This window comes from Eleutherodactylus coqui, chromosome 7 (assembly GCF_035609145.1).
Source record: "Eleutherodactylus coqui strain aEleCoq1 chromosome 7, aEleCoq1.hap1, whole genome shotgun sequence".
NCBI classification, from domain to species: Eukaryota; Metazoa; Chordata; class Amphibia; order Anura; family Eleutherodactylidae; genus Eleutherodactylus; species Eleutherodactylus coqui.
In genome coordinates, this window is record NC_089843.1 from 133568342 (window position 1) to 133581592 (window position 13251).

At 43.3% G+C, this 13251-nt stretch overlaps 1 protein-coding gene across 1 annotated transcript in view; it reads left to right on the top strand.

The window, feature by feature from the left end:
- Positions 1–13251, top strand: part of MGAT4D (MGAT4 family member D) — a 112283-nt gene that overhangs the window by 73994 nt on the left and 25038 nt on the right. The window contains exons 5-7 of the mRNA XM_066573723.1: positions 5514–5560; positions 7191–7304; positions 7667–7742. Of these exons, the coding sequence (XP_066429820.1) occupies positions 5514–5560; positions 7191–7304; positions 7667–7742 (237 nt within the window). The remainder of the gene's footprint in view (positions 1–5513; positions 5561–7190; positions 7305–7666; positions 7743–13251) is intronic.

The following is a 13251-nucleotide window of genomic DNA, read 5'->3' on the forward strand; positions in this document are numbered from 1 at the left end:
CATATTGTTGCTGCCACAGTATAATCACAGCACATGAAAATTACATGTTTGTATTTCCAGATTGGAGTCAGGAAGAAATTTTGTCCCTTAAATGGGGAAAATTATCTTCTACCCCATTGGGTCTTTTTTTGCCTTCCTCTGGATCAACATTGGGGGGGTGGGGGGGTAATGGGCTGTACTGGATGGATGTGTCTTTTTTCGACCTTATATACTATGTTACTATAGTGGCTTTAGTACTGGGCAATGTGATCACTAATCTTTAAAGCTGTGAAAAACTTTTTTCTGCTATGCAGCATGTTGTGAAGAATGGCAAGGCATGCCCCCTACTGTCCTAAAGGCTTGTGCCTGCAGCACCTTGTTCCTGATTGCACCTCATTAGCTGCCATAAGGCGCCATTTGCATCTAATTATCTATTACATCAAGGGTTTACATCAAAGTTCCTGAACTGAACCCCTGAACAGAACTTATCACTGCCAATTTTGAAATCTGCTGAAATGGAGACCAGTAGTTTTCCGGCACAAAATGCTGGAAAAGATCAGAGACGTGCTGGCTTCCATTTCAGCAGACTTCTATAGCAGGTTTCATCCAGGGTTCCATTTTCAGGGATTTAGATATAAGCCCTGACAAAATTCCTTGGCGTAATGAATAACTAGATGTGAATGACCCCTAAGTCTCAAAGCAAAAACAAAAAGGCAAGAGGATGAATAAAGTAGGAGAAATCGCTACACTTTAGATTAGAAAGTAGCTGAAGTTAAAGGGATTCTCTCATTAGAAAACAAAAATTCTGTACTCTACTGTTCCTCCTCCGTCAGTTTGCTTACCACATCTTCTCCCCACCGATTTTCTCCTGGCTCCTGCAGTTCCTCCCGGGTCACCTCACCGCAAGCCAGCCGAATCTCCTTCTTCTGGTGAAGAAGCGTCCATTCTCTGCATTATCCTTCCTGCAGGGCAATATATGCTGTAATCACTAGTGACATAGTGTTCATAGCCTAGCAGGGAGTGCAGAGCTATTGCAGAGACTGCACATACGCGCTGTCTCTCTGCAATAGTATATAAACACTCGTGGTGAGACAGCGCAAATGCGCAGTCTTGGCATTAGCTTTGCACTCCCTGCTAAGCTATAAATGGCTGGTCAGTGACATGACCTACACTGACTTGCCAGAAGAAGACTGCCGAGAACGGAGGCAATATAACAAGAGGATCCAGCCGGGTTGTAGTGAGGTGACTCGGGAGATTGGAGAAGATCAGCGAGGAGAAGATGCAGTGAGGAGACTGCCTGGGGAGGAATAGGTAAGTATGGATTTTTTTTCTTTAAATGACAAAACCCCCTTATAGTTTTGTTTTTTTTTTTTTTGTTTTTTTTTTACTGTTGGATAGCTGTTGGATTCCTGTAACTTTATTACTTCTCATTTATTATATTTTCTGCACTATCATTAGTAGAAGGCTAGAAGGCATCTTTATAGCCTAAGGTAATGCACTAGTTTAGCATAGTAATGGCCTACAAACCACCTTGCTAATGGATGTACAGTCCTCTCCAGAATTACTGGCACGTTTATTAAATCTAAAATCAATGCCCTTGAGGAAATGTAACTCTGTTTTTTAAATTCGCCTCTTTACATTTGTAACTTTCTTAATCTTTTGTTCATTGTAGCTGTGTGAGGCTTTTTTAGGGGGGGGAAGGGGGAAATAAGTTGCTTATGTAAGTAACAGGTTTTAATACATGTACATTAGCATTTAATTTACATTGGCTTTTATTTTGGCAAAAAAAAATCTGTTGCAGTTTTTATTATTCTTCTATAGCATGCAGCAATCATAAATGATATACACTTATTTATTAATCACCTGTGCAGCAAATGTACATCGCTCTTTTTTTCTTAGTGTGTGTGTGAGACAAAATCACCTGCCTAAGGGTGGGTTCACACGAGCGTGTTTTCGTGCGTACATACGTGCGCACCTAGGTTAGAGCAAAAACATGCGTGAACACAGCTGCGCACTTGTTGTCAACGGAGGCGCGGCTGCTGCCGGCGGCTCCATTGAAAAAAAATGCTCTGCCGCCCCCTGCATTCTTTTTCATGGAAGGGCTTTAGATATAGGCCCTTCCCTGAAAAAGAAACATTTTAGTGTTAAAAAAAAACAACTTACCTCTCCGCCGCTGCTGTGACCCCCGCAGGCATGAAGAACACATCTGCCGCATGCAACAGATGTTTCCTTTACCCCCGCTAGTTAAAAGAATTCCCTGCTGCTACATCTGCCACATCTGGCAGTTGCAGCAGAGGAATTCTTCAATTCTCAACCGCAGCTGTCACACATATCAGCTGCTGCGGTAGAGAATCCCGCTGACGGCATCCCCGTCAATGTCTTTTGAAGGAAGGGCTTCATAAGCCCTTCCCTGAAAAGCCATTTAAGATAGTGTAAAAAATAAATAAATACTCACCTCCTTCGGCTGCAGGGCTCAGCCACTTTATCTCCTGGCTGTCCCCGGCTCTGTAGATCTCAGCTATCAGCAGGCGGGGATTCAAAATCCCCGCCTGCTGATAGCTCAGCAGCGCTACAGAGACGGGGACAGCGGCAGAAGTTGCCGCTGAGCCCCGGCAGCCGTCAATGGCTTTTTAGGGAAGGGCTTCATAAGCCCTCCTTGAAAAGCCATTTAAAATAGTGTGAAAAAAAATAAAAAATACCTGCCGGGGCTCAGCCGCAACTTCTGCCACTGTTCCTGGCTTTGTAGTTTTGAGCTGTCAGCAGCCGGGGATTTAAAATCCCTGCCTGCTAGTAGCTCTGATTGTGAATGGCTCAGCACTGCAGACAATGAGAGCTACCAGCAGGCGAGGATTTTAAATCCCCAGCTGCTGATAGCTCAGAGCAGCAGTGCAGAGCCAGGGACAGCGGCAAAAGTCGCCGCTGAGCCCCGGCAGCCGTTAATGGCTTTTCAGGGAAGGGCTTCATAAGCCCTTCCATGAAAAGCCATTTAAAAGTAGAGTAAAAAGAACATTGAATACTCACCTCCCGGGGCTCAGCCTCGACTTCTGCTGCTTTCCCCGGCTCTGTTCTGAGCTATCAGCAGCCGGGGATTTAAAATCCCCACCTACTGGTAGCTCTGATTGTGATTGGCTGAAGCGCTTAGCCAATCACAATCAGAGCTACCAGCAGGCGGGGATTTTGAATCCCCGCCTGCTGATAGCTGAGATCTACAGAGCCAGGGACAGCCAGGAGAAGACGTGGCTGAGCCCGGCAGCCAAAGGGAGGTTTTTTTTTGTTTGTTTTTTTTTACACTATTTTAAATGGCTTTTCATGGAAAGGCTTATGAAGCCCTTCACAGAAAAGCCAGTGACAGGGATGCCGGCAGCAGGATTCTCTACTGCAGCTGACGTGAGACAGCTGCGGTAGGGAATTGAAGAATTCCTCTACTGCATCTGCAACAGATGTAGCAGCAGGGAATTCTTTTAACCAGTGGGGGTGAAGGAAACATCTTCCACATGCGGCAGATGTGTTCTTCATCCCTGTGGGGGTCACGGCAGTGGCGAAGTTTTATTTTTTTATTTTTTTTAACACTAAAATGTTTCTTTTTCAGGGAAGGGCTTATATGTATATGCTTATATGCCCTTCCCTGAAAAAGAATGCAGGGGTGCCGGCAGAGCTTTGTTTTCAATGGAGCAGCCGGCAGCAGCCGTGGCTCCATTGAAAACAATGCATGCATTCCCAATGGTGCACGCATGTCCTATCTTTGCAGGCACGCACCTGCAAAGTACGGACATGTGCACACACCATAGGAAATGCAATGTTGTAAATTCAAGCGTGTTTTTGTGCATGCGTATTGTGTAGCTTTCCCTCTTCTAAAACTGCTCTGACACCTCTAAGGCCAGCTTCACACAACTAGATTTCAATTGCGGAATCCGTGATTGTCAACCGTGTGGACAATACACGGTATTTTATTGAAAAAAATGGACCATTTGCAAGTCCACAAATGGCAATTGCGATTTTCACAAGCGGATTTAAAATCGCAGCATGTTCTGTTTTTGTGTGGAATCCATACGGACGGCTTCTATTGACATCAATGGAAGTCGGCCAACCCACAGCTCTTCCTCAATACAGAAAGCGAACATACGCATTGTTGCCGGCTGGTGCCAGAGCCGGATTCCGTTGCGGTCTCCTGCATATGGATCTGACTCATTCGTGTGCAGCCGGCCTAAAGGGGAGCTATAGTATCTGGCACCAAGACCTTAGCAACAGGTCATTCAACCCCTCAACGCTATAGGACGTACAGTTATGTCCTGCAGCGTCAGGGTATGTATGAAGAGAGATCGTCCGGCGATCTCCCTCAATAAAACACGGGCGCCGGCTGTTTCTTACAGCCATCACCCGCCCGCAACAGCTTCGATAAGCCATGCGACTCATCAGAGCTGTTAACCCTTTAAATGCCGCTGTCAATTCTGACCGCAGTATACAAACAGATTCCAGCAGCTCTCAATATATCTGCCAATCTTGCAGGGGTGAAGATATTCAAGCTCATGCAAAGCCACTTCCACTGGGACCATGGACCTCCGGTCCCATCCAATGTCCACCAAATTGTAAAGATACGTAGCAGCATCAAAGGTGTCAAATAAATGTACTTCTTTATTGCTCCATGTTAAAAGCAGAACAGGCAATGTTTTGACATCTAGTCTTTGTCAAGCCTGTCAATTCTAGCGACTGCTGAAGCCAATCACTGGTCTCAACCATGTATGGAATAAATTCTCAGGCCACCTATTTCACTCCAGCTGACACGGGGCTATACTAGCACATCACTAACCCTGGGGAGGATACATATACTGCATTTGGAAAAAAATATCTTGGACAGCGCCTTTAAATCCTGTAAGATTTTAAGTGAGGCCTCCATGGATCAAACTTAGTTTTTCTAGTACATCCCACAAATGTTCAGTTGGGAAATTTAGAGAACAAGTCAACACCTTGAACTCTTTGCAGTGTGGTAATATTTCTCTATTTGCCCTGGTTCATACACTGCTTGTCAAAAAAAAAATCAAGCAGCTAGGAGTTGTCGGTTTGCTGCAAAACTCGCCATGTAGTTACATTTCGGGCCTATATGCAAATAATTAGAGTTGTAGTGTGATTAGATGAACATAGTACGTACGACCGAAGAAGACATATGTCCATCCAGTTCGGGCTACTTACTCCGCACACACCCAATATTGTTTAATAGTCTCACTGCTCTTACAGTAAAGAACCCCCTTCTATGAACAGTCTTGCCAGCTGAGGCCCTAAAAGTGCTTCTACCCTTGGCCTATAAAAAGGCTCTCGGAGGCTACTAGTTTGCAGTTGATCACTAGTCATGCCTCTGTGGCACAATCGTAGAGATTTTGCCCAGAGTTTGAGTGGGGGCATATTATTATTTATTTTTTCATATAATCTCTGTAAAAGCATTTCTCATATCTAGGGTATTGGATTAAAAAATTGAAAGTGTATCATATATACAAATGTGTATGCGATATCACTGACCAATAAAGTTTTCTTTCTTTTAGGAGAATACCCACTATACTAATGAACTTGCTGACAGTATTAAAGAGAGGTAAGTGTTTAGTGTTTAGAGGTAAGGACCAGTTTAGTACCCTAGGACTTCTTGCATTCTCAAGGAAGCTATAGGCATTGGAAAACAGTTAGCCTCTCACAATAAGCCGTGGTACTTTTTAATGAAATAACCATGGACAATGCTCAAATTAACTCCTTAAGGATGGATAAGAATTAGTAATGTTTTCCCAGTATACAGTGGTTAATACCTATCAAAGGTAGCCCAATGTAGGGCAACTGGTGAAACAGCAACAGGGTCATGGTCGCGTGATGGTTGTCTGGTCTGATCCCACAGAACAACTATTGTAGCGCCCAATTTTTGAAAATGTTCATGCTGACTATGATAAAAAGGTATCAAAACAGTACATCACAGCTTGCTGTATAGTTACATGTTGGTTAAAGAGCCCATGCTGACCTCTGTCTACTGCTGAAATCCCTACAATGGACACATGAGCATCACAACTGGACCATGAAGCAATGGAAGATGAGTGACTAGTCTGATGGATTAGGTTTTCTTTTACATCATGTGGAAGACCAGATGCGTGTATTTAAGGGGGGGTTCACACTTGCGCACAGGGGTTCTGCTTTCCTGCTCCATTTGGGGAGCAGGAAAGGGGAATCCCCCTGGCCGGCACTGTTCAATTCGTTTTAAGACGAAGCCATTCGAACGGACCCCGTTGACTATAATGGGGGCCTTTGGGTTTCCGCTCAGATACCCGACTTTTAGACAGAAGTAAAAAACTCTACATGCAGCACTTTTCTTCTAGTATTTCGAGACGGATCTGCAGCATAACTTCCGCCTGGAGGTCCAGACGCAGATGTGAAACCACCATAATTTACTTGGAGAAGAGATGGTACCAGGAAGAACTATGAGAGAAGGCAGACCAGCAGAGTGTGATGCTCTGGGCAATGTTCTGCTAGGGAAACTTGTGTCATTACATTAGACATGTATCCTCTACCTAAATATTGTGTGGAGTATATCCCTTTATGACAACGGTACTTTCTAATGGCACAGGCCTCTTTCAGCAGGATAATCCGCGCTACCACACTGCAAAAGTAGTTCAAGAGTGATTTGAGGAGAATAACTAAGAGGGTGATGGTGATGACCTGTGAGATGTCCAGTCAATAGCTTAACCATCTTGGTGTCAGATACCACTTCATTGTTTGTTACACTAACAATACTATCACTGCTGTAAGAATACAATCCATGGAAGGTTTAAAGGCCCATTAAGATGGGACACGTTTCTGGCAAATGATGCCCGACACTCATCCCCGCACATACTCTGTGTTACTGCACCGGAGCTAGTATCGCTGGCTTACAGTGGGGAGGCTGCAGGAGATTTCACTCCTCGAGCTCCTCCGCCCCTCTCAATTGACTTAACATAGTGGCTGTTCAGTACTGAACGGCTGCTATTTACACTGAGCGATCAGCTCATCGTCCATCCTTTATGCAGCATAAACGATGGACGATGAGCTGTAATACTAGCTCCCATGCAGCAGTACGAGTGCGAGTATGTGCGGGGATGCGTGTTGGGCATCGTTTGCCCGACACTCGTCCCACCTAAATGGGCCTTAACTTATGAACTCTCATTGAAGTAAAGAATCTAAACCTAGTTATCTTTTTCTTACAGTTTTCCTCGTGAAATACACTCTGGCGTGCTCGAGGTTATATCTCCATCTTCATCATTTTACCCAAATTTCTCAAATATTAAGGAGACATTTGGAGATTCCAAAGAAAGAGTGAAGTATGCAAAATTTAACACATTAAAACTATTATAAATATGTGAATATATAAATGTCTGTAGTAAATATGTAGCATACGAAAGTCAAAAACCTGTCACTTTTACTGCAATAACTAGGTGTGTGTGTGTGTGTGTGTGTGTGTGTGTAATATATATAATCTGCTAGTGCAGTGTTCTGGATTGCTTTTGCCTCCTATAGTATTATATTGTTGGTGGCTACCGGTATTGCTCGTGCCTTTCATCTGTCTTTCCGAATTCTGAACTGTCATTAGAACTTGGGATTTGTTATTAGCTTGGAGCCAGTTAGTCAAGTTGGAAATGTATTCATAGAATTGGTTGAATTTGCATTTCTATTTCTTTCCTAGGTGGAGAACGAAGCAGAACCTGGACTACAGCTTCCTTATGTTGTATGCACAGCCAAAGGGCACATATTATTTGCAGGTGTGTTTACTCAGTGATTTTGTGACCGATTAACTTCTGCATGTCTTCCTGCAGACTTCTCTTTATATATGTTAGGTGGTCAATTTGTGTAATTTTTAGTGTTTCCCACATCTCTAGTTATTCTGCAGTGAATTGTGCTATACATAGGTTGCCATTATGAGCATTATTATTACTAGACTGTGTGAATCTCTATTGATTGTGAAGCTTAAAGGACATCTGTTGGCACTTTTTCGGGTTCAAAGGCAGGAAAACTGCTATAGAAAAATGGCCGAATATACCTCCCTCATAGCTCATACTGGAGCAGTAACCCAGATATTGGTGTTATATTCCTCCGCACACTGTATACACATTAGTCGAGAACGCTCTGATGGACATTACTTAACAAATGAGTGGTCCTGGGCTTCCTTCATTAAGTATTTTTCAACCCCTCTCCATGGCTCATGATTGATGGCTCAAGTATGATGTTAAGCCAACAATCGAGAACTAGTAGGATGGCTTCACAGTATGGGTGCCCATGTTGGGTGCCCAACTGCTTCTTGTACACAGCTGGTCCTGGCGTAAGGTCCTGCACAGCGGTTCTTTGACCACAATGAAATAAATGGTTTTGGTTGGCAGAGTTTTCTGACTGAAATACCTTTCTAATCTAGGTTTGAAAATCTATCTGTTCCGCATTGACAGAGCAGCAGAAATTTTCATAGGGAATAGAGTTCTTTATTACATTATAAGGGTATATTTACTCCCCTAATTTAGTCCCCGCCCTCAAATGACGCCCTTCTGTACACTCCCTGCGCCACATCTTCTGTACCACCCCACCCCACCCTGATTGAGCTCCCCAAGCATCAAAGGTGCTATACAAATAAAGATTATTATATTATTATTTACACATAGCGTAAATGGGGCAGATCTGGAGCTGATCTCATACCTTTATTAAAAGTCTGCTACGGATTTTGACATGGAAATTATTGGATTTTGCTGCACAATTTCTGCTACATGTCAATTTACCTTTAAGGAAAATGTATTCTTGCTTTTGCATGACAGTTTTGTTGTAGTGAAGCTGTAACATATGGTGCACATCATATTAGTGCAATACTTGGTTACTTTTTTCTATTTTTTTTTTATTCTCTAGCCATTTTTCTAGCGTGCCAAGAAGAGGGTAAGGTTTATGAAGAGGGCTCAGACTACCATGAACTGATAGAATTACTATAATTAACACTAGACATTTGCATATAGCAGGTGCAGTTTTTGGTGTATTGACAGCCAGAGATTTGCTAAATTTATGAAGAATCGTTTGGCTCTTTAATAAATCAGTCAGCAAGGTCATTGCATCACTTCTATTGCCTCACATAAATCCAAGCTGTACGTTTCTAGAACTCTGTTTGTGCAATACTTGGCCCAGAAACTATGTGTTAGATGCCGCTTACTAGATTTATGCCAATGTGTTTTGATATAAAATATCCATATTTGATATTTTATGACTTATTACGCTTTTTATAACATTATTGAGACATAGACACCTAAAGGGAACCGATCATGCCCACCACGTGATGGTGCTTATAGGACAGGGACCTTGGAGTCTGGGGGGGTGCTTTTTATCCCCCTTTGTGGCAGGCCTATAATTGCAGCAAAGTTTTTAGATTGATTTGTTATAACTTTCAACTGCAAGTTATCTAATCTTAAGCCATTAAAAAATATTGTTCTCTTATCTTAACCATGTAGCCAGTTTCAGATAGCGTTGCAGCATTTCAGCTCACCAGCCATGTGTGCGCGGATCTCAGTAGGCAAGGGAGAAGCCTGCCGAAATAACATAGAAAGCATTTCAGTCTGCACACCACAATTAGGCACAATGTCCACAGGAGGATTTGAATTGCGGAAGATCCGCAGTTGAAGCTGCCCATAGGGAACCAGGGGCGTCCGCACTTGAATTTACACATGCAGATTTATTTTCCGGATTCCGCATGCGGAAAACAAATAGCAACATGCTTCATTTTAATGCGGTTCCCGCATGGACGGCCTCTGTTGCAGTCAGTGGAAGCTGTCCGATCCGCGGATTCCACGGGAAAGCAGGAGTTGGGAAAAAGGCAAACTGTACTGCGCATGTGCTGGCCAACACTTCCGCACTAGATAGAAAAACCCAGCAGAAATTGCACCATTGTCTTTTGGGTTGTGTTTTTATGGCATTCAGTGATGATTCTCTTACCTGGATCAGCATGATTACTGCAATACCAAGTTTTAGATAGATTTACTGCTTTAGCACAATAAAAAAACACATTCTTAAGAAAAATTAACACTGCGTTGCTGCATTCAAGACCCGTAGCCTTTTTATTTTGCTTGAAACAGAGCAGTATGAGGTCTTGTTTTTTTTTTATAGGAAGAGTTAGTTTTTATTGGTACCATTTTGGGGCACACGTCACTTTTAGATTGCTTTTTATTATGTTTTTTTGGAGAGGCAAATTAAAGAAATAACAATTCCCCTTTAATGGGAACCTGTCTGCACTTTTTCCCATACTAAACCAGGCACAGCATTAGAATTCTCATCTACATCTATTTAGAAAATATATTTCCCATGGCTCTTTATAAATCCTTACCTGAAGAATCAATTTTCAAAAAGTTCCTGCGCGGCATGTAGATTAGGTAGAACGGTTCGGTGGGCGGCCAGGACCATCTCTGTTCTCTGCAGGCTTTCCCCATAAGTCAGCCCCTCTCTCCTATGACAATACATCATGCACACAGTGCTGTAAAAACTCGCACTGCCATTGATTGGCACATGCACAAATCGGTCTCTGGCAGAATCGCTGCAGTAATCTGCGCATGTGCGGGTCAATGAACCCTGCGTGAGATCTTACAGTGCTGCATGGATGACGTCTAGTACGTTATGGCAGAAGAGATGGGAAGAAATACTAGGAAAGCCTGCAGAGAAGAGCCACTCCAGACCGCGCTGCCTAAGGCTACTTTCACATGAGCGTGAATCACGTGTGAGTTTTGTGCGTTGCAAGACGCATGAAATTTGTGCGAATTTGAACTCCATTCTTTTGAATGGAGTCCTAAACATGAGTGATGTTTTCCCTCACATCGATGCTGTGAGGGAATAAAATAGCTGCATGTCTTATTTTTTTCGCGTTCCTCAGAACACATTGCCCATTCACTTCAATGGAACCCTAAATACATCGCATGGCACGCGCATGCCTTGGGATGTGCGAGTCTGATTCACGGTTTCCTAATGAATGGAAAATGTTTCTGATCCTTTATCACATGTAAAAATTGGAGTTTTGCCTGAAAAATACCTTGCATCCGCTGGTAAAATACATGTTGACAAACACAATATCGGGGGCTTGCCCGTGTGAAACCAGCCTTAGGGCTCACACCCACTGGCGTTTTTTTCTCCACTGCGCTGCGAGAGTAAGTGAAAACTCTTGCAGCGCAGTGTGAGAAAAAAGCCGGGATCACGCCAGGATATCGCAAGTCTTTTCAATGGGGCCAGCGGCAGCAGCGCTAGCCCCATTGAAAAGATATGGAGAATGCCACGGACATCTGCCACAGCTGTCACAGCTGTGGCAGAAGTGCAACATGCTATCCCATTGTAGCACTATCTTAGCTATTCATGAATGAATAGCTAAGCACTATCTGTAATGGGCTGAGTGCTCAGCCAATAGCTAAGCACTAGCTGCTATTGGCTGAGCGCTCAGCCAATCAGCACAGCCCTTGCAGGAGGCGGGGATTTTTAAACCCCGCCTGCTGAAAGTGCTGGACAGCAGTGTCTGGGAGCCAACTGGAGGACGTGTCTGAGCGGCGGAAAGGTGAGTAATTTTATTTATTTTTTTTACCACTTATTGATGCTTTTCAGGGAAGGACTTATATTTCAAGCCCTTCCCTGAAAATCATACTGCAGGGTTTGGTATAAACCACTGCTTTCAATGGGACCGGCAGCAGCTGTCACAGCTGTGGCAGAGGATTTCTTGGTCCCCGCGGGGATGAAGGAAACTCCTCCTGTGACGACTGGGACAGAAGTCCGCGGCATTCTCCATATCTTTTCAATGGGGCTAGCACTGCTGCCGCTGGCCCCATTGAAAAGCTATGCAATAACCCGGCGTGATCCTGGCTTTTTTTTCTCGCACTGCGCTGTGAGAGTTTTCACTTACTCTCGCAGCGCAGTGGAGAAAAAAACGCCAGTGGGTGTCCGCCCTTACTTACATGCTGCGTGGGAACTTTGTAAACTTTGGTTCTTCAGGTATGGATTTATAAACGGCCATGGGAAAATACGTTTTCTAAACAGATATAGGTGATAATTCCAACGGTGTGCTTGGTTTGGTGATGGTAGAAAGTGCTGAAAGGTTCCCTTTAATAGCTCAAGCTGAAATTAAACAGAAGTATGTAAAATGTAAATAATATAATATATTTTTAACCCCTTGAGTGGCAGATTTATTATTACCATGTTAGCGCAGCAAGCCCCGGAGATTTTCCTGAGTTAATTTGAAATGGCAAACGTGTATAGTGGCACAATAACTGTGTGTCCTGGCCAGCATTTCAGCACTAGAGCTGTCCACGGAAATCTTCTGGGGTTTAACTGCGTGATCTGTGCAGCAAGTCCCGGAGATTTTCCGGGCATGCCACTAAAGGGGTTAAAGGTAGTTACTTATTTTCAAAAAAAGTCTTTTCGGCGGGCAGCCGTATTGGAGTCTCACACATCTTTTTATGCATTGTCTGCATAGACCGTTTAGTACAGTGTGTGCTTTATGGCAAATTTTATCAGTCTGTGGATGAAAATGTGTCTACATCCTTATTAGGAAAAGATAGAGTACTGCCATAGTGGTCAGGGAATGGCGAATGAGCCCTTAAGACTTTTGTGTAGTTCCTGTGGTGTACCTCATAATGGTCAGTGATTTACCAACCAATGGTAGGGCACTTGGAGGGAGCATAAAAAGTCTTGCTTTTGTTTCCTGACAGCCTATCGCTGAGCTTCATGTGGTGCATGAAAGTACACCTTGAAAAACGATCACCCCCTCCCCTCGAGTTGTTTGAACTGAGCGGGTGCTGAAAGATAAGCGAATGAACCAGCAATGATTTTTATGCAGGCTATAACTGAGCGACAAACGAAAAGCGAACCAAAAGTACACAATGGCTTCGCTTATAGACATAACTGTTATCTTCCACTTTCACTCCTCTGAATGACGATCGTTGCGTGTAAATGGCCCATTACATATGTGTACAGTATTACTATCCTGCCTTATCTAAGCTTCTTGTAGTACAATGCAGCTCATTTACCCTCTAAAGGATGACATGTCCCCGTTGACTATGTCTCAGACAACACAGCAGAGTTGAAAGTGACCTGCAAAAAAGGCAAAGTATTAACCTATATTTTATGTGCTCCAGTGGCTAGAGTGACATCTAGAATAGCTTATATGACTAGTCACGTGAATAGGAAAAAACATTAAAAAATGTTTTTTTAAAACCCAATTTAAATTGACCTTTTCTGATAATACAGATCTTTTATACTCAAGACAAAAATCTCATA